A 22,598-nucleotide genomic window follows, 5' to 3' on the forward strand; every position below is an offset into this window, starting at 1 on the left:
TTACGAAAAAATGACAACAAAACGGAACACCTGAAAATAAAAATAGTGTAAACAATATAACCCAAAGACTGAAAAGGGATATACTGGAAATTAAAAACCAAACCATAAATTGTGACTCTGGAAAGTCACAAAATATCTAAAGCGCTCATGTCTACACAGTCCACATATAAGAGACCTATGTGGGAATTGGGCACGTGACAATCACCAAAAAGCAGAAACATTTGCTGAATATCTAGAAAAAACTTTCAAACCAAACGAAACTAATATTGAACATAATTTTCCGGACATAGAAGCTGAAAATTCGATGATTGAGCTAACCAAAGTTATTAAAACTGACATTAACCCTAGGAAATCATCAAGGTACGATTTAATAACACCGAATAAACGAAATAAAAGCCTATAGACCTATATTACTGCTTCCAGTAATATCTAAGGTTTTTGAAAAATTCCTGTTGAAAAGACTAAAACTGATCATAGAGAGGAAAAACCTGAAACCAACATAGCAGTTTGGATTTATTCACAAGCACTTAACAATTGACCAGGTCCACAGAATAATTGATACTATTGAAAAAGCCTACGAAAACTAAAAAAGTATGCTCAGCTATATTCTTAGATGTAGCACAAGCCTTCGATAAGGTTTGGCATGAATGCCTTGTTCATAAACTACAGAAAATGCTACCAAAACAACACACGGAAGTATTAAAATCATACAATACAATCAGAATGTTTAGAGTCAAACAAGAAGAACTACTACTCTACAATAAAAGAAGCTAGAGCAGGTGTACCACAAGGAAGTGTACTGGGACCAATGCTTTACATACTCTACACTTGTAATATACCACAAATGGAGAATATTACGATGGATACATTTGCTGATGATACAGCTATTATAACTGTCGGAAACAATAGTGAAGAAGTCTCACGAAAATTACAACAGGCAAGTGACAATATAAATAATTGGACACAAGCTTGGAAAATAAGAATTAATGACAGTAAATTTGTACATGTGCAGTTCATCTATAAACAGACCGTACAAGCACCAATAACATTAAATAATACTACAATTCCATCTAGCAACAACGCTAGATATCTCGGAATGAATCTTGATGAAAAACTTCGCTGGAAGGAACATACAAATAAGAAAAGAAAATAACTGGAAATTGAAATATAGGAAAATGTAGTGGCTATTTGGAAGAAAATCACAATTATCAGTACATAAGAAATTGCTATTATATAAGCAAATATTGAAACCTATATGGACATAAGGAGTTCAATTATGGGGATTTTCTGCAAAGAGTAACATAAATAAATTAAAAATTTTTCAGAACAAAGTCCTGAGAGGTATTGTGGGCCCACCCAAATACTATAGGAATAATTACCTACATCGAGACCTTCATATACTCACAGTCAGTCAAGAAATCAAGAGAAAGGCAATGGGGCATGAGGAAAGACTCCATTATCATGAGAATATTGAAATATTGCAGCTTTTGGATACCACCAGAACAGGACACAGACTCAAAATAATTAAACCATTTGATCTTGTGTAATGTTGTATAGTGAGGTGCATATAATAAAAAATACAGCAAATTTCACCAGAGACTGAGATAGGGCCGATGGGTCCTCCTAGTTATATACCTATATTTAAGTTATCATAAAGACAAATTGTAGGTTAGAGGGAAAGGACTAGTAACAATGTAATAATTAAATAATTAAAAAAAACATACAGTGACGAGCAAAAAACGAGTGAAAACATACGAAGGGAATGGTTCCAAAGAGTCAAATCATGTGATTGTGCTCGTAGAAAACAAAGATGATTCAGGAACATCGAGCCTTGGAATGGTACATGAAAACGAAATGCATTGACTGCCATTAATTAAAGCCTAGATACGTTTAACTGCGTTTATTCACGTATGAGTAACTCATGGTAGAAGAGAAAGGGATTTTTGTATTGCGCAATTACTGGAAGCAAAAGGTGTATTTAATGTGACTGTTATGTTAATACGGTATGTTTGAATAATTTTTTCGATTGTTTCGGGAAGATATCATTAGATTGGAACGTTACTTATACCTATAAACACTAGTGATCGACCTGTGATCCAAATTCGATCACAGTTTATTAAGTTTTTCCTTTTTCCTCAAAAAGGGAGGCAACATTTTTACTAAGCCGATTATTATATAGATTTAACGTTTTGTGCAGTACAGATTTAAAATTTAAAAAATAACGGCGTTTTTCTATTTTTTTCTATTTGTGTAATGCTTGTTTTTATTTTAATGGACGATTCAAATTAATAAAATACAATTACTTGAGATACTCTATGATTTTATTGCAGCCGAGAAGTTCATAGTAATTTTTTTGATACGTTGAAACTCATCCGTTGTCCTTTATATATTATATCAATAATTAAATTAGTTAATTATTATAAATAGTACAATACGATATTTGGCAGGTCTTACCCAAAAAAGTTGCTAAGTCTGAAATTTTTTTCAATTTTTGTTGTTCATTGTCATAGAAAAACTATTTTATCATAGTTAGTAACTACACAATTTGAAGATAAGGAAACGCATTTTGTAATATAATATCACTAAGTTGAAATGGATAATGAAACTAGACCACTTAAAAAAACCTTCCAGTAAATTTCACCCAAAATACTTTAATGAAAGGGGCAGTTGGAATAAATGATTAAGAGAGTAACCAGGGAAACTAGGGCTTTCAATGTCTCTTGAGGCCTCGCTCAAATGTAACATTGAAAGTCAAAATAAATCGATAGTATCCAATAATATGAAATTGTCACAAACTATGACGACATATACCATATATCAAATAAGTAAAAAGTTCTACAACAAAATGGAACCACAATATAACATTTTTATTTAAATTATTAAAAAAAAACAACATATTTAAATTGCATTGATTAAGATAATGTTGAATTACAATTGTACCTGTTAAAAGGTCCATCGCCATCCTGTTCGACAACAAATATTGTGTAATCCAGTTGCTGTTTCTTGAGAAATGGATGCATGTGTTGCAGGAACAACAATAAGTGCTCGCCTCTACATCTGAACGGTACGACAACAGCAACCTTTTTCTCCGCCATACAGTGAGGTGGCGCCCAATGTCCTCCGGGTTGTAGCCAATCGAACCTGTGCTCCAAACTTTGAACGGATGGTACCGGATATTTGACTATTTGCACTCTACCGTCTATAAGAAAAGCAAACTATTTTATAAAATTATTCAATTATTATAATATTCATTTTATATACTTTTATATTTATGATATAGGATTGAGCAGTAGGTCTATAAACTAGTTTAATTTACATTGGCAAATTATGTATTTCAATCAGCAAGTATTACGTAAAATAATTTTTCAGCCGTTCGAAGTCAGAGGGAACAAAATCTTTAGAATGTTGTACTGCCTTAAACATGAGAAGATATGGAGAAGATGGAGATAAGGAGCTAACAGAAAAAAATGTTTAAGGAACATAGTGTTTGACCCTATTTTAATCTGATGAAAAAAGTAAATGTGAAGAATAGTGAAGAGAATACATAAGTCACATTTTAAAAGTATGTAAGTATAGTATTGTAAAATATAAAATTAGATGTACATAATTGCATAAATAGTAGATTTTAGAAGGGTTAAACAAGTTTAGTTTCAAGTTCACCCACCATTAAGTGGTATGTTGTTGTTTTAAAATTATTATATACGTTTTAAAAATTGTTCCTAAAAATAGTTCATAATAAAATCATTATTTAAAATTTTATTAAGAATTCAGTAAAATGATCTGTAAAGAACTTCTTTCAAAGATGAAATAGCTTGTTAATAAAACAATAAAATATTGCTTAAAAAAATTAAATGGGTGAATTGGTTACAATCACTCAAAAATAACACTGCCTTTATAAATTATATCTTTAATTAAGTCTATATACATGTAATTAAGAGTTCTTGCGTCGCTGTGTTAACATGGGTGAAACATGAATTAAACTTTAAAAGTATTAATTTGTTTTAAGAAAATAAACTTAATAACCAATATTACTATAGTTAATAAAAAAATATCTGGGTGAATATTACAGAAACTATTTCTCACTATTTATGAAAATATAAGCTAGTTGTATAGGGTGGAGCAAAACTCCCGCTATCATTCACGCAATTTCGGCTGAGTGGCAAAATAAGCGTCACTATTCGATGCAGAAATCACTTCCGATCATACCTTTGAAGCAACATTTCACAGACGATTTTTCGATATTCTCGTTGCCTGTCATTTAATTGATGAGAAACTCATCTTTCCATCTTTCGTACGATGTTCATCTTTTACTCAAGTATTAAGCAAACCTAAGCGCCATTCGTTCAGTGAAATCAAGATTTTCATCGAGATTCAAATGGTGTACTGTAATCGGTAAAACTCGCAAACACGGACTATGCCAACATGGACAAATTCTCAGAAGACATTTTAAGTTGCAGACTGGCATGACATGATTATCCTGTGTCAGATTGCTACTCATTCTTAATCATACACATTAAAAAATATCCGTATCATCAGAGGGTTTCCAACTATCAGCTTATCAGCTCACTCTTATCATAGATAGTTACTCAATGTTCATTTTGTGTAAGTGTTAATCTGTCACAAATAATTTCAAAAATTATACAGTAGTTAAAAAAAGTTACACTTTTATATTTATGATATAGGAATGAGCAGTTTGTCTTTAAACTAGTTGAATTTACATTGGCAAATAATGTATTTCAATCAGCAAATATTAAGCATATATTTCACAAAATAATTATTAAGCTGTTTGAAATCAGAGAGAACAAAATCTGGAGAATATTGAACTGCCTTAAACATGAAAAGATATGGAGAAAAAAGAGATAATGAGCTAACAGTAAAAAAATGTTTAGGGAACATAATGTTTCACACTATTTTAACCTGATAACAAAACTAAATATGATGAATAGGAAGAGAATACAGAAGTGATATTTTGAAGTATGTAAGTATAGTATTGTGAAAGATAAAAGTAGATGTACATAATTGCATAAATAGTAGGTTTTAGAAGATTTCAACAACAGCTAGGGTATGACTTGATTAAATTTAATCAAACAATATTTCAATATTTAAGTAATATTTTAATGGTAATTTGAATCCATTAATAGAGGAAATGAATATAAAAACTGATCTTAAATAGACGCATATGTAATAAGTATACAATAAAATAGTATAAAAATAGTAATAAAAAGTTTTAGAGCGCCAAATTCATTATTTAATAATTCAGCCACTATTAACTGGTGTATTGTTTTAAAATTATTATATACGTTTTAAAAATTGTTTTTAAAAATAGTTCATAATAAAGCCATTATTTGAAATCTTATTAAAAACTCAGTAAAATGATCTTTAAAGAACTTCTTTCAAAGTTGAAACAGCTTGTTAATAAAATAATAAAATATTGCTTGAAAAAATGAAATGAATGGGTTTGTTACCATCAATCAAAAATAACACTGCGTTTATAGATTACATCTTTAGTTAATTCTGTGTAATTAAGATTTCTTGCATCGCTATGTTAACATGGGTGAAACATGAATTAAACTTCAAAAGTATACATTTGTTTTAAGAAAATAAACTTAATAACCAATATTACTATAGTTAATAAAAAATATCTGTGTGAATATTACAGAAACTATTTTTCACTATTTATGATAATATAAGCTAGTTGTATGAATTAGTTTCAGATCAATTAGTGAATTAGTTCACAAAAATCAAGAAATGCGAATAGGAAAATACTTTTGATTCAAATAAAGTAGTTTATTTTAAGATTTAAATTTATTGTGATAAGTAAAGTAAGAAAATATTTTAAAATATTTAACACCTGTTAGCTCATTCTTAAAAAAACTTTGAAAATCATCAAGTAAATTAATATTTGCTCAAAATATTATTCCTAAGAGTTAAACCAGAGAATTTTCAATCGACGTTTTAAATAAAAGTCTACATTTAATAAAATTTCGATTAAAATCATCATTTGTCGACAGCCTACGAATTGTCTTCGTTAAAACGGGCATAGAATTTAAACAAAGAAAACTGGGGAAAAATATTCGCGATGTCATTCTGTTTTTTTTTTCATTTCTCTCGTGAAAGGGCTAATATTTTCTATGTCGTTTTTCCTTTTTGGTTTCTTGAATTTCGAGCAGCGCTTTTAAATCCCCAAAGGAAGTGCCTTGGGCGGTACAATTCTTTTTTTGTATTATGCTGCGATAATTTAATAAACTGCCTTGGTCTTTTTTCCAGTTAAGACATCAATAGGAATGGAAATATAATATATATATATATATATATATATATATATATATATATATATATATATATACATACGTACACATACGTACACATACGTTTTATGAAGTATAAATATACACACATTTTTTATTTAAATTGTTTTTTTTTACGGATTTTTTTCTGATTTTCGCATAAAACTATTAAGTTCATGCATGTATTCTTATCATTTTTCATATCTAGTAGACATTTATTAAAAAAAATTAGTACAGCGTACAATATTCATAATATCCTATTTCTTTTTTGTTATCAAGCAACGAAATCGCGATATTGAAACGGTTAGATGCGGTAGATAGTCTATTCAAAGTTTTTTTTGTCCATACGTCGTCAAGATGCTTATATTTCCTGCTGCAATTTGTAAATTCGTTTTAGAATCACACAATATTATCCTTCTTATTTTATTCTAGTTAAAAAGAGACACAATGCTGGCTGATTAATTCGAACACGTAAACGAATGAGTCTGACAAAGTCATCCGGTTGTCATGATTCGATAACATGTCATTTGATAACATTTTTGTTCAATTATTTTATGTACAAAATAACTTTGAACAGACTATAGAAGCCATTTCCCTTCATTTAGATCTTTCCCATCGTTTATAAACGCTTGGAAACAGTTGATTTATCAACTGCTAAATGATTTGAAAGTTCTTTGAGAATTTATGCTGGATTTTCATGCAATAAGTCTGCATTTTCAGTCTACATTAAAATGACCACTTTTTAATCGGAAACCCAAAATTGAGTGTGTAAAAGTGTTTGATGGGCTTCGCCAATTTCGTTTCATTATTTCAATTACACTAAATGAAAAACTGTTCTGTTTTACAGATATATGTTTAAACTATCAAATTCAGTTAAGTAAGTTGGGTAACATTGACATTTCGCATTTTTAGTAATAAATATCAAAAAAATTAAGAAGTATTAGTTAAGATGCACTCAATGGCTTGATACATTTAAGCCTATAAAGTTATTTTACAGGGTTTTTCAATTAATTTGAAGTTTTATTATTAGAAATATGTGAGATGTATTTTATTCAAAGTATTGCTCATGGATAGCCGCTACTTTATACCATCTTTTGGGGAATTTACGGATTCTACCTCGAAATTACGATGGATCGTGTCAATCTATTCACAAATTTTTGGGATCCTCATAAGAAGTGAAGCGAACGACTCATATGTCGGAATAAATAATAATCAGAGGAAGCAGGTCTGGAAAATACGGCGGGTGGTAACAATTGTCATTTTAATAATTCCAAGTATGTTTTTACTGGGTTTAAAACATATTTTTTCGGATACTTCTCGACTCAAACGCATCAAGTGCATTTGCGAAGTTATCCAAGATTTCGCCTTGAAACATGCAAGAAGATTACTAAATCATACTAACGTGGAAGCAATAAAACTGCTGGACAGCGCGCAGGATATCAGAAGACTGAAGCGAACCAAACCATACGAACTTATATAAAGTGTATATATTTAGTGTAAACTATAGCTATAAGTAATTATAATTTTATTATTAAGGAATACATATTGATGTATTTTCTCGCACTCGTCTTACTTGTGAATTAATCCAAGTACAAATGAAAAGTAGTAATAAATTAATGTATTATTAAGATTGTACCAAGCGTATCTAATAAAGATATTATAAAAAAAAGTTTCGTCGAGTAATACCTTGTCTCCTTATATGTCGATTTTTGGCTTTCCAGAACATTCTTTGTCTTTATCTAACCATCTGTTGTCAAAATCACCACTTTTAAAACGTTACAACTAGTATTCACGTATTAAAATCGATGGAGCATGGTTACAAGCAAGCTTTGCAAAACATTAGATAAGCTTCAATCGCCTTTCTTAAAATATAAAACGCGATTTATTCGGTACAAATTAAGACATTTTAAGGCACTCCAAATGATTTTTTTCTGAATGATGACACATACTGAAAATTGGCGCCTGGTAGTGAGATTTTAACAGGAAGTTGGTTACAAATGTACCCGATGAGATTTAATACACAGTAACACCATATGTTGTAAATCGTTTGAAATTAATGTATAGGCCTAATTTATGACTTTTTTCAATGAAATATTCTACGAATTATTGGTTCAAAATGAAGATCAAGAAAGTCATGTTTGTTTTATTATATCTGGAATTAATTACAATATTAGATGCTATTGATATTGTGGTAAGGTAAAAGTAAAGTATATAATACTGGCAATGATAATGTTAAACTTGAACTCAAAGAAGTAGTTTGGGTTGTAAAATACTAGAAGGCGGTTCTACGACTGTCTATGTTCGTATTTCTTCTATCTAAAAATACAAAAAAAAGGTGATACAAGAAAAAAATCTAGATTGAATGACTACATCGCTTAGAAGACTCTAGCGACAAATTTGTTAAGTATGCACTGACTAAATATTATAAAACAAGAAAGGTATACCAAAAGTAAAAATCCAAATGAGCAGATTTTATAAGATTTGGGAACATTTACAAAACTATTAAGATAGAGCTGAAGATATTGATTGATTGAATTATATGTTTAATGTATTTTTTAAATATATATAGAATATTTTGCAACCATCATAAAACTGATGAAATTGGTAAATCCAGGTAGAGGATAATGTTAAAGATAATGATGAAAATATTTGTAATCAATAATACAGAACTGTTCATACTATTAAATATTATCAAACACAATTTTTAAGTATAGGGTAGACCATTTATTTGTTTATTTTTAAAATGCATGCTACTTCGATTGCGCTTGAATGATTATGATGTTAGTATCAATTTATATATATATATATATATATATATATATATATATATATATATATATTAATATATATATATATATATATATATATATATATATATATATATATATATATATATTAATTAATATATAACAACTTAGACTTGGATCAACTTTGCTTTCAAATAATGACTGAAGATACTAAGTCAGATGCGAACATGGCGAAACAACGGATACATTTTACATATCAAATCACATTGTTCGGTAATTATTATGAATAGTTTTGGAGAGATTTATTGAGGTATATTGTCTACTTTGATTTAATATTTAAGGAGATATACCGATGTCCACAAACAATTGAACTAGCTAATTGTGAATTAACATTCACATTACACACAAACAAATTCAGTTAAAATCTATTTCTAAACTAGTTGCAATATTTATTTATCTAAGTAACTATCTAGTAATCTCTTGAATAAAATAAAAATAATTTACAAGTATAGTTTCAATCATTGTCAAAAAATAACCAATAAATGGCTCATATTAAACCATATTTCACTCTCTGCCATTGGAATCTTTAAAATTAATTAGTTTTCATTAATATTTCTCATAATACAAGTACTTCAGAAAAAAGTGTGGATACACCCAGATACTATAGGAACAATTACTTACACCGAGGCCTTCGGATTCTAACGGTTATAGAGGAAGATAAGGAATTTGCAATAAGATATGAGGAAAGACTTCCCTTGCATGATAAAACCGAAGTGCTGCAACTCTACACTGAACTAGGATGCAAACTTAAGAGAACCAAACCGTGTACTCATGAAAACCGTAAAAGTTGTGCAATGAAGTCTACTAAATGGTAAAAACACTGAAAAGTGCCTCTAATTTTTATTTTAGTAGAGACTAATTAAAGGCCAATGGATCTCCCTAGACAGGTACTACTAGATTTAATTCACTGTAGAGACAAACTGTAAGTTACTCGGCAACGACTAGTATATGAATAAATAAAAAAGAATCGAATAACTACGTCTAATCTAAATACTTATAATATTTTTCTACAAAATTTTAAATTAAAATTTCCATAGGATAACATGGTCAACGTTGACTCTTTCAAGTATTCTATAACTAATAATGTAGCTTACAGGTTCGTTTTTTATATTCGTCTATTTAATTAAACTTGTAATTAATTATCCAGATCGATTTTTTTGAATATCGATGTGGATACTTGTACGTAACAAAAGAGGTTCCTATAATTTTATTTAACGCTCGACAAGTACATTAATTTCTTTTACAAAAATTATTAAATTATTACCAGCATTAGAGAAAAAACTCCAACATTTTCTAATTGCCAATGATTGGTTCACCTTACATTGAATTTTATAATCAAGATAAAATTTCTCTTATTAGACATAATAATTGAGGCGCCTTAATTTTATATGATGGACGACATTTTGTGGACGTATATATTTTGGTTTATTATTAGCAAGCTTATTTTATACTTAGGAATCTAAACTGTTTGTAAATTATTATATATGTAAATTATTATATATTCGTCAGAAATTTTAAACTTGAAAATTAAATTCTAGTACTATCATTTTTGAATATTTTAAGGGAATAGTGAGGGAAATGTATTAATGCGTACCGCGGTCATTGCAATTTTAGTAATTATGAAAGAAATTGTGTTTCCAATTAACATATTGTCGACTCCTAAAAAGTTCTCTTGTGTCTAATTCCACCTTACAGCGAATTTTACACTTTGATATGAAATTTGACTCCATATTGAGTCAATCTGATCGTTAAATACTTTTAGAACCCCTTAAAAGTGATGATGTTGATATTATAGGAAGACTTACTAAACAAAAAGCCAGCTCAAACTCTCAGATACTTTACCAGTTAATGGATAAAATGTTTCCAGACGTTTACATGCGAAGGGAAGAATCCAAAAGAGGGTCAAAATGCCATTTCAACCACTTGAACATTGTGGTTTCATGGCTTGAAATGAAAAAAGAGAACATTTCCTGTTGAATATTGTGTTGAGTAATGAAAACTGGATCTGCTATGATAATCCCAAGAGTAAAAATTAATGTATTAATCCAGTAATCATCCACATCGACCCGAATAATATTCATGACCAGAAAGCCTTGCTGTACATACCTTGGGATCAGCAAGGCGCAATAAAAATGATATTCTGTATTGCAAGATTAGTTTTTATATTCATTTGCTTTCAATTTTAAATTAAAATTTGACTTTTGAGTGATATACTTTAGTGCTTTTTTTTTAATCAAATTACAACCTGAACAATTACTTATTCAATGAGTAATATCCACTCCTAAATTACCCATCAACTTATTTACGCCAATACCACGGAGTATTAACAGCATTCCGCAATACTTTTTCTGAAACCAAACAACCATATATTCTTAAAGATTTGTTTATATTGCAATGCATTATTGCAGGTCGACAGAATTTCTTCGTGATAGCCATTATAGTAAATTAGTAAATTTAATCTTTTTCTGGGTTGAGTGAACTTTGCACATTAGCTTCATATTCGATGTTATACATATTTTGCTGACAGCTACTAGTCTGACACAAATGTGATTGTTTCTATTATCAATAAAATTAATGTGAACAAAATTACTCTCATTCAAGCTGATTCTCCATTTTAGACACTTACGCGGTCGTTCTTATCTGAATTATCGGTTTGTAGGTTGGAGCCGGTCAGGTCGTAACAGATCAATTGAAAAGTCCCTGGCCTGACACATAGATAACGCTAGTAAAATTAAATTCATACGTTTTTTAGTTAGCCCTAACCCTCAAAAGATGCGTGTATAAATTCGACAGCTGTCGGATCATTATTTTGTGAATTATAGCATTTTGAGTGCAAGTTTTGTTATTGTGAAAAAAATGGATAGAAAGGAATTTCGCGTGTTGATAAAATATTGCTTTTTGATGAGAAAAAATACAGTTGAAGCAAAAACTTGGCTTGATGCAGAGTTTCCGGACACTGCCCTAGGAAAATCAACCATCAAGAATTGGTATGCTAAGTTTAGACGTGATGAAATAAGCACCGAAGACGGTGAACGCAGTGGACGCCCAAAAGAGGTTGTTGCCGATGAAAACGAATGAAACTGAAGAAAAAGAAAGTACTGCTTCACTAAGACAATGCACCGTGTCACAAGTCAGTGAAAACGATGGCAAAAATCTATGAATTTGGCTTCGAATTGCTTCCTCATCCAACGTATTCTCCAGGTCTGGCCCCCAGATTTCCTGTTCTTAGATCTCAAAAGAATGCTCGATGGGAAAAAATTTTCGTCGAATTAAGAGGTGATCGCCGAAACTGAGGTCTATTTTGTTTTTGTGTTTTTGTGTTGTACTACAAAAATGGTATCGAAAAGCTGGAGAGTCACTATAATCAGTATATCACCCTTGAAGGGAATTATGTTGAATAAAAAAACTAATTTTTGCCATTACTATGGTAGACCGGGGACTTTTCAATTAACCTGTTGTATTAACCAAATTGGTCCAATTATAAATTTAATTTATTGATTTGTTTGCAATTTCGTTCCTCATAGTTTTTACCTATTGTCAACAATAGTAGCTATTGTACTTTGTGATTGAATAATGTGATTAGAAGGTATCGACTACTAGAGTCCACGAACCGACATGTCTAGCCCTTGCCAGACTAAAATGTTACTGTAAATGACTAAAGATGTCAATTGAACAAATTGAACCAGGTTTGTTGCAAAAACGTGAGTCATAGACGCAAAGCAAACCTCTTTCGAAATGCTAAAGAAGTGCAAAAGTGGATCGATGATTGTATCGCTGCCAAACCAACAGGGTCCGTACTGGGTTTAGATACTGAATTGCCACGTTGCTAGAACGATGGGAGTAAAGTGAAGATACTAATGAAATAACAGATAAGGTACAATTTTTCCTCAATCAATACCTTTTTAATTTCTGGGCTACTATATAACCTGCGCTGAATAACATATATTTAAAAATCAAGTAAAAATTAAATATCAAAATTGTCAGAAATCAGAATTACGAGTATATAGACAAATCAGTTTTATATGTTATTTTCAAAGCATCTTTATAGCCGATTAGATATAGAACTAATATATTTTATTATTATTTATGTTTTTAAAAAGGCGATGGTCAAAATACATTATTCAAATTAAATCTACTAAAAACCTTTCAAATATTTATAAGATTTTGCTGAAATAGTCTTAACAGTGGTAACATAATGTTTTTGCTACAATAGTAATTATGTACTTACATAAATATTGTGAAATGTCTGGACAAGGTGGTATACTGGTGCTGCTTGCGGCTATTTCTTGAATAATTGTTGACTTATTATCGTATCTATAAATATCGTTCGATCCAGATTGTTCCAGTGAATTCGAGACGTAGGTAGACGTTACGTTCTCTAACAGAAATGGAGGCACGGTGACGATATACTCATAGCTGGAGATATTAATGAGATACTTTGAAGAATGATGAGATGGTAGAGTATAGTTCGTAGCGTTTTTAAGTTCGTTCTTGAACAAGAGGGTTTTGAGGAGTGGACTGTAACTGAAAGGTGAAGTTTTCTCAAAATATGATGACCTAGAATAACAATTAATTTAATTTATTTAATACTTTTGATTTAGAAAAAGACTATTTTTGTTTAAGTATTATTTGTTTTAGTTTGATAAACGGGACTTAGGGCAATAAGATATTTAAGCCAAATCGTCATAAAAAGAATGTTGTCGGAATGCAGTGCGAATATTTAGTAAACATTTTTTTATTACATTTACTATTTTCTAGTGAAAAAAAGTGCGAGGAAACACTACTTGTGTGATGTATCAAATTAACATTTAGTTTTAAGAATATAATATCAAAAACATTTGAGAAAAATTTATAACAATAGAAAAACGTAAAAAGAAAGACTCAATAATTTCCAGGACCTTGAAATAGATGAGGAGTAAAATCCATTATGTGCACAGTATATATATCAATGTCGCGAATTTAGTTATAGGCAATTAGAATTAAGTGTAATTAAATAAATTATTTGAAGTTTCCGTTATGGAATTCAAAATGTGTATTAAATCAAATTTCTTAAATTGTATATTATTATGTTCAAAAAGTTTAAGACCTATCATACGAAATGAACAATAAACCATGAAGTTAAGAAGTGCGTTACTTTAAATTTAACAGGTATTTTACATGTTTATAAAATGTTTACTCATTTGAAATAACAACGTTGTTCTGTGTGATGACGCTTGATACCATGATTTAGAAAATGATGTAATATTAATATCTTTACTTTTCTCTTACCAAATTATCGTGTTAAAAATATAAACTTGTTATGTTATGTTTTGTTACATAAGAACAATATGTATAACAAAATTTGTTTTCTATAAAATATTTTAAATACATATATAATTGTTATAGGGTTTTTTAGAAAATATTAAATTATCATTTTCACAAAATTATTTCAAAGTTCTAATTGCTTAAATTGCTTTGTTCTCTTATTGCTTAAATCTCTGGTTGCCCTAAGTCACTAAATTAGGGTTACTCAACTGAATTGTTAAAACTTACCTGGTTGTATTAAAAATAGCAGCGCGAGTATCAGAAACCGTGTTGAGAAAGTACTCCAGCGCAACGAAAATAATGACTAAAACAAACAGCCCTTTGTAGGGCGTACTGTGAGTAGTACAAAGGGACATAGCCCGTTTCAAGTAACGTACAGGCAGTCCATTCCGCCCATTTTATCTGAAATCAAAAAAAGAAATTAACATTAATTTTGGGTAGGTTTTTTTTTATATAAATTCATTATTTGCTATTACCTTATGTTAGTTTATTAAATTAATTTATGGACCTACAACCTATAATATTTGGTTCTATTTTTCAACCCATTAATGTTTATTATCATGCTTTAGATCATAATGGTTTATTGACACCTAGACGTCATAAAATTTAATCACTGTCAACAAAAACTTGCCTTTCAACCATGATCGTTTTTGCAACATTTCAATGCTTTCAGGTAGCCTTCCCTTCTTCATATAATTAAACATTTTTGAGGAAACCCACGCAAAGCGTTCAAAGTTTGTAATGCTATTATTCTATTATTCTTTTATTTTCTACCTACTCTAAGTTATGTTCAAATATTCCGAAATCTTAAGTTCAAATTAAAGAATCAAAAACCCCATTTTGCATTCGTTACATATTGCATCTTACCAGCATAAGCTCAGATATTGAAGATCTCTTTATCAAGTTATCCTATTCAAGCAGCTGTATTGAGTCAGGACAATGCAATCGGTAACACATTCATCAGTTTGTATTGAGTTTTCAGCGGTTATTGGATATAAATCTGCTGTGAAAAAATACATTTATGACAAATCGAAACAAAAAATTGATTTACAGTTAAAAAAAAACAAATTAATTTATTTCTAAATGCTCTCTATATATGCTCATATATTTTTACTATGAATCTAAGTAAACTACTATTTAAAGTAATCCCCTTGGTTGTTTCAATCTCAAAATATGTTACATGATTCATGAACAACTAATTTTGGACTACGCAGGATGTCGCTTTATTACTTCGATAATCCATGTCATAAGACGTAATAAATTATCTCTCGAGTTTTTTAGAGCTTTATTTTGTTTTATTTGAATGTTCTTTAAACTATCAAACTTATTCACAAAATACATAAAATATAAAAGGCGAATATGAAATAGAATTTGATTCTTTTTTATAAAAAAATGAATAAACCAGCATGAATCATAAATTTGACATAATTCATTTTGTGATAAATTGATAACTGATAAAATTAATAAATAAAATACTAGCTTTTAGGTAAATTTCGGTAATTACGGTAATTGTCTCTAATATTTCATAGGGCGTTTAATTACTTCCTCTAACATTTCTTAGGATTTTGTATGGCTTTAGAATTTTGATTGATATGATTTGATATTAAATTCATATACTAGACAATATTTGAACACACGTTAGTAATATTTTATATCAGCAAATTATTTTATTTTTAATACAACAAATTGTGTTGAGCATCCTGAACAGGATACTCTTTTTAGGGATAATTACGTATTGTTTGGTGAATTAGACAGGTTAATATAATTGCAAAGGGTAAAGATGGAACATTTTGAATTGATACATCGAAATAATTCAGCTCATATGGATAATGGTCTTAAGCATAATATATATTGCATTTAAGGTGAGTTATATTTATAATGTAAAATTTTTTATACTTCTTGAAAACATAAATTGTAAGGTTTAATAATTTTTGCATTATGTCCATTTCGTATTTGTTAGTATTTAGGAAATATTATTTTGAAATATTTTAAAGCATCCTTTTTATCAACGAGGGTTTATTTGGATTGGACCTACAGTTTAACAACGTGGGCTTCGAACCACGGTCTCAACGGGATATGTAAAATATGTAAAGACCAAATAAACTTTCTACGGAAATCGAACTTACTTATCTTTTCTGTGAGCAAAGTTAGAGGCAATCAAAATGGTAGCGGGATTGGCCCCACCTGTTAGAAGGGATTTTATTTACATGCTATCATATGTAATGTTATTAAAAATAAAAAATTTTATAAACTATTGTAATGAAACATTTTTGAAACAAAATTGTAAATTATAGAATATTTTCATTAGTTTTAAAAATCTATAATTAAAATGTTAAATACTTAAATCAAACGTATGTTATTATTTAATTGTGTTTTTATATTTGTTTTTCAAAATCTATACTTAAAATATTAAACATACTTAAAAAATGTATGTTGTTATTTTATTGTGTATTTACATTTGTTATTATTAAATTTTTAATTTTCATAATAATCCTACTTGGCGACAGTCGCCATCTGGTGGCCAAAAACCTAAACTTTTTCACAATTAACGTATGGAAGATTCCCTTCTATACTTATATATAATTATATAAAATTAAAATATAAATTATTGTTTGCTCAAATTATTCAGGTATTGATTTAGGGTCAGTCTCAAATGTTTAAAATAGAACTGAAACAAGACATAACAGCTTACTAATAATGAATATTAAAAACACCAGTAACTAATTGTAATTAAATAATTCGTTTTCAAAATTCACAGGAGCTCCTTTATTATTACTGGACGCGTGAGGAGACAGCATCCAAGGTCTTTTCAAAGAACATTGTTATAAAAACCGCAAAACAACGAGTCTCACTTGAAACATTACACAAGTCAGCTAATTTCCCCTTATTTCCTGTTTCTTTTCGTGTCCGAGCGACACGACAGCCTCTCCTAACCTGAAAAACTTCCTCATTATGGAAATCCCGTTTCAGTATGCTCGAGCCTTGAACCTTCTGTCGATTCACATTTACAGGCCTCGGACATGAATTTTTAACTAGCGGGAAATTAACCGGCATAGAAACCATCCATTTTCCAGTAGAAAGGAGCAATATAAACACCGCTATGTTCGAATTTTTCTCATGACAACAAGAAACAGCGTATCTGAATCGAAATCTATAATAGTTTTGTTACGAAGAACTTTTGGTGATTTTGACTATATATGCATCAAGGTTTAATTTAGATTTTGTGTGTTACATAAGAGATAATACCACACCTTAACCATGTATTTTTAATATATAACGTTGCTAATAAGTGTGTTTCTAGTCGAAATTTGTGATTAGTCATTTGGGATCGAAGTAATTACAAACCAGTTCTTATTGCATTCTAATTAATATCAGAAATTAATTATCAGTGCAATTTCTTTATTATATTTTTGATATCATGATGGTTAATGATTTTCCACATTGCAAAATGAGTTATATTAATTTTGCGTTTTTCTTACCAAATTATAACCTGAACAATACTTATTCAATGAGTAATATTATGCACTCCTAAATACAAATTTCAATTTATTTATTTAAAATATTTTATTTTTCTCCTTTTACTGTTAGATATTTACTCAATACATTGCGCAGTTATTTTATTAAGAATTACAACAAGTAGGCCAAGCAAAGGTGCAATCCGTATAAGGAAAAATAGGAATAATGAAACAACGCTTTAATCACAACACCATATAATGGAGGTAGTTTCCTGCAGTGCTTCCCATATGATAGGGTTAGTGCTTAAAAAGCAAACTGAACGGCTTTTACACTGAACGACTTGGTAAGCAAATCCTTACTAAAAACTCCTCAAAAACTTCTGGTACCATAGTGGTCTAAAATGTAAAATCTAAATAATTACAAAGTATACAATTAGTTATCCTAATAATATTTAAATATATATCCTCAACGGAGTTACCTAACCGCTGAGAAGTTGTGCCTTTAGCCACATCAACTAAGCAATAACATTATACACGAATATCTGATTATTTTAGATAAAAAAGTGTTTGAAAACATTGTATGTGCCTTTGAAATTTGAGGGTTTCCCCTGATTTCCCCGGATTTTATCATCAGATCCTGACTTGACTTCAATGGGATCACCTCGGAAGTGCACCCGTTCGAATAAAAAAATAATTTCTAATTTGGTTGTCAATTGTTTTGGTCCACAATTGACGGAGAAATCGGTGAACATACATTAAAAAAAATATACAGTGGAACATAGAACCTCCTTTTTTGAAGTCGGTTAAAAATGTATGCGATACGAAGTATATAAAAAATTTATTGCAAGTGCATTCATTTTAGCAGTGTGTTTGGTAGAAATTGGTACATGACAATTAAAAGTAAATCTATTATAATAATTCAAAGTGAAAAAATGATAAATTAATTCTAGAAAATCATCGATATGTTAACTAAAACAAGCTGCATTTTATCGTCAACCAGATCTAAATGAAAAATTGTTCTGAAAAAGTTTCAACTATAGCGAGTAAAACGCCCAAAATCATCATCTTGAACAACAATATTCCGCGACACGTTACAAGAGGTGTGTATCCAGCGTGCTCGCCAGACAGACTTTTCTACCTAACACTTTTTCATCTATTTCCTCAACGTTACCTATAATTTCCGAAACGTAAAGGAAGTTATTTTAAAAATGTTAGTAGAAATTTGAGAAAACACTGTTAAAAATTATAAAAAAATATTTTCATTGTAGAAATTTTTCAATAAATACCCAATCGTTATTCGTAATGTTTTACTTTTTAATAAAAATGTAGTCATCGTTTGCCTGCTGTAGTATATTTAGACTAAACAAGTTTTGTATATTTTAGACTCAGCGCTGTAGCTAAACATAACGAATTTAGTGCGGAAAATTACATTGCCATTATAGACCATTAACTACTGGTTGAGAAGATAATTTGTAACTGACGTAGGGGTGATTTGCAGAAATCGAAAATGGATACTACATCTGACAAAACGAAATATGGAACAACATATAGATACATTAGGAAGACGACAGTAAAAGACCTCGCCATCCATGATTATACAAGTTTCTATTGACTAGGACTGCACAGACGAACTTGTTCTAATCTAACCTGACAGTTTTCACAACTCGCGTCCTTTTCTACAACGCCTTTCGTACCTTTCGGAAAAATTTTGCATTCTTTTATAAATACGAAGGTAATATTAATATACATTTGTCTTATAATTGTCCTTTATGTGAGTATGGTTTTTGTTATAGGTGAAATGCATAGTATTATCAAAAAAGAAGATTTCACTGTGGGTTTTATGAATAGAATAATGGAATAAATACGATAAAAATACTCTGTGCAAGCATATGCATTTGGTACGTATGTATGAGGAGAATATAGGCACTAATTATTTTGCTGATGCTGATGTAGCAAGTGCTCTAAGAGAGCAGTCAGTGATTAAACCGCAGGACAAAGAAGAAACTAGAATAATTTTACAAGAAAAATATATATAGGGAGAGGCGGAAGAACCAATGACAGAAAATTACTTTGACAACTAGAGTTTTCATTATAATTAACACTTTGAAATCAATTGATCAACAATCAAAAATCCAAATTAAGAATTAGAGGTTATGCTTCAGAGATTTCAACAAAAAAGTGATTTAAAAGGAAAACTAAAAATGGAAACGCAGCAATACTTTCCAGCACCCAAACGTAAAAAAGTAAATATGTTTTACTAAAAGTGCAATGTACCACTTTATTGTTTTTCTTACTTTTAGCAGTAAATATCAGTCAGGAATATCAATGAATTCTTATGAAGGTGGATTAGGCAGAGGATACCACCACAAAATAAAAAAAAACGCGCCTAGAATTCTACCTCATAGGTGGTGTCGAAAAGAGTTCAATCTAAATATAATAAAGAAGTATACAAACGAATAACCTACTGTCCTTTTTGTCATGGTTCCCTTAATATATATTCTTCTTTTTGTAATATTTCGTCAATTATTTATCTGCTCCGAGGAGTTATATAAACTGAAAGAAATAATAAATCACAAAGCTTCAAATACTATGTTATCAATTTATTCCAACCACTTTTAGCTTTTAGCTTCGTTATAGATTTTTTCTTCTTTTGAAATATCTCTAAAATCAGAAAGATATAAGTATAAGAACGAATAAACAGAAAACGTATACAAACATGACCATATTTGATTCTAACCTTTACTAATACTTCAAATAAGTTCTGTTTCCATATTATTTAACATAAAAATATATCCTTTGTTCCATAACAATAACAATCTACAAAATTAGTGTTATAAAATGATAATATTTAATTAATAATTCATAATTATAAACTTATTTTCGCATTATCTGTTGCCTATGAAATAATTATATTACCTCAACAAAATGTAAATACAAAATTAACCAAAAAATGACATCTAACCACAACTGAGATTATGGGCTAGATTATAACAAGTGCATGTGCAGTCCTAGCCAATAGAAACTTGTATAGGCATGGATGGCGAGGTCTTTTACTGCCGTCTACATTACGAAGGATTCTGAAAGGAAGGAGGCATATTGGCTTTAGTCATTCGTACATTCGCATTTAGCGCATTCGCACAGGTACATTCGCTTTTGTCACAAGATATGGCTCCTTTTAACAATTATTTGTTGTACTTGACAGTTTTAATATTATAGACGAGTTAAAAATGTATCGAAAAATGAATTACTTCGAGAATTTCACTTTTTCAATATCAAGAGTTTATCTTTTTTTACAGAGTAATCTGACAATATTGTGTGAAACAAATAAGCTAAGGGTCATCATTGGATAATTATTTTTAACAAACCTTGAATATTATAAATCCGTACAAAATTATATGAGAATGGTTATTCTTCAATGCAATCTCTTCTGAATATTCACAACATATTGCTAATTTTCACTGTCAATTATTTATGTTAAGACAGGACTGTGGCAGTACTTTCACTTTTATAGAGATATCTGAAAATCCTTATATGCAGAAATAATTATTTTTTAATATATTTTTTATAAAATATTAAATTATAAACGCACAAAGAATACAGCAAAAAGTTACCATTTTGGCGTTAGTAAGTTTGAGAAATGAAATTTCATAAAGAAAATCTAAGTCGCAGTTTTAAACATTACTTAAATTTTCAACAGAACTAATAATATATTTAATACCAACGATCCTTGACGAAAACCAATTTTCACAATTATTTTTTTGAAGCTGGGAGCTAAATCTGGCTAATAAGCTAGTTAACGAAAAAAAAAAACATATACTAATGGTACTTTTTCTCAGTCATATAACCAGTTATATTAATTTCGCGAATAAAGTCTTCTATAAACTGTTAGAACTCTAGGTCTAGGTCTCATTGAATTGACGCAAAAAGTTACAAAATAATATGCCGGCTTGGTTGGCGCAGTGGTAAAGGCGGCAGAACAGTCCACCTACTGTTGCGATAGTCGCGGGTTGGAATCCTGCTGGGGTATGGTCGTAAATTTATGTTTATTATTGTTTAATATTTGTGACCGTTCCAGGCAAGACTGCAAAATCCGACAAGGAAAATGATCCCAGTCAAGCCAGTTAAGGCTGGATAAGACCGGATGTCTTCTGGGATGATTTTTAAGTTGGCCGCACGCCAGTCGGTAGGTTTAAGGCCGCGGACCATGGTTCGGAGCCCAAGTTAAGCTGTAGGTTCAGCCGAGGAGAAAAAGGAGACTTTAATATATATATAAAAAATATTAATATATTTATTTATTAGTTTGGACTTAATCCAGCACCAAATTCGTTTTAGATTCTAATATACTCATCTAAAGCTCAAATTAAAATTAAAGTAGACTTAACTGAAGTTACAGTTAAAGATAACACATATACATTAGAAACAACTTCGTCTGATCTGGTTCGCTTAAACTGTAAAGATGACATGAACATATTTCGAGATATTAAGCTTATTTCCCAGTTCTAGTTGCCTGCCACTTTCGTATAGTTTTTCTATGGTTGTAGGAGACAGTAAATCTTCCAAGTACTGTCTCCCTTCATTTTGAGATATCAGCAGTGTAGAGTAAATATTGGAGTAGTACCAAGACGCTACCCTGCGGAACTGTAGAACATTTGAATGCTGAGATGGTCATTTCATGCGCCGCTCTTGCGACTTTCTTTTGAGGATATACGACGCCTCAATTGTACAGTTAGGATATGGTAGGCTGC

At 30.0% G+C, this 22,598-nt stretch overlaps 1 protein-coding gene across 3 annotated transcripts in view; it reads right to left on the bottom strand.

Moving 5' to 3' along the window:
* The window catches only part of beta4GalNAcTA (beta1,4-N-acetylgalactosaminyltransferase A), a 46,238-nt gene that overhangs the window by 14,796 nt on the left and 8,844 nt on the right, over positions 1-22,598 (bottom strand). Inside the window, exons 1-4 of one of the 3 annotated variants that reach the window (XM_076404996.1) lie at positions 14,776-14,792; positions 14,627-14,717; positions 13,323-13,618; positions 2,941-3,199 (exon numbers count right to left, since the gene is read on the bottom strand). In XM_076404996.1, the coding sequence (XP_076261111.1) occupies positions 2,941-3,095 (155 nt within the window). In that variant the 5' untranslated portion in view covers positions 3,096-3,199; positions 13,323-13,618; positions 14,627-14,717; positions 14,776-14,792. Of the gene's footprint in view, positions 1-2,940; positions 3,200-13,322; positions 13,652-14,626; positions 14,801-22,598 lie in introns of those variants that run through there. The other 2 variants (XM_076404987.1, XM_076404977.1) reach the window with 2 other exon arrangements.

This window comes from Rhynchophorus ferrugineus, unplaced genomic scaffold (assembly GCF_030347505.1).
Source record: "Rhynchophorus ferrugineus isolate W39M unplaced genomic scaffold, kcgeb_rfMv2 rfM1, whole genome shotgun sequence".
Classification (NCBI taxonomy): Eukaryota; Metazoa; Arthropoda; class Insecta; order Coleoptera; family Curculionidae; genus Rhynchophorus; species Rhynchophorus ferrugineus.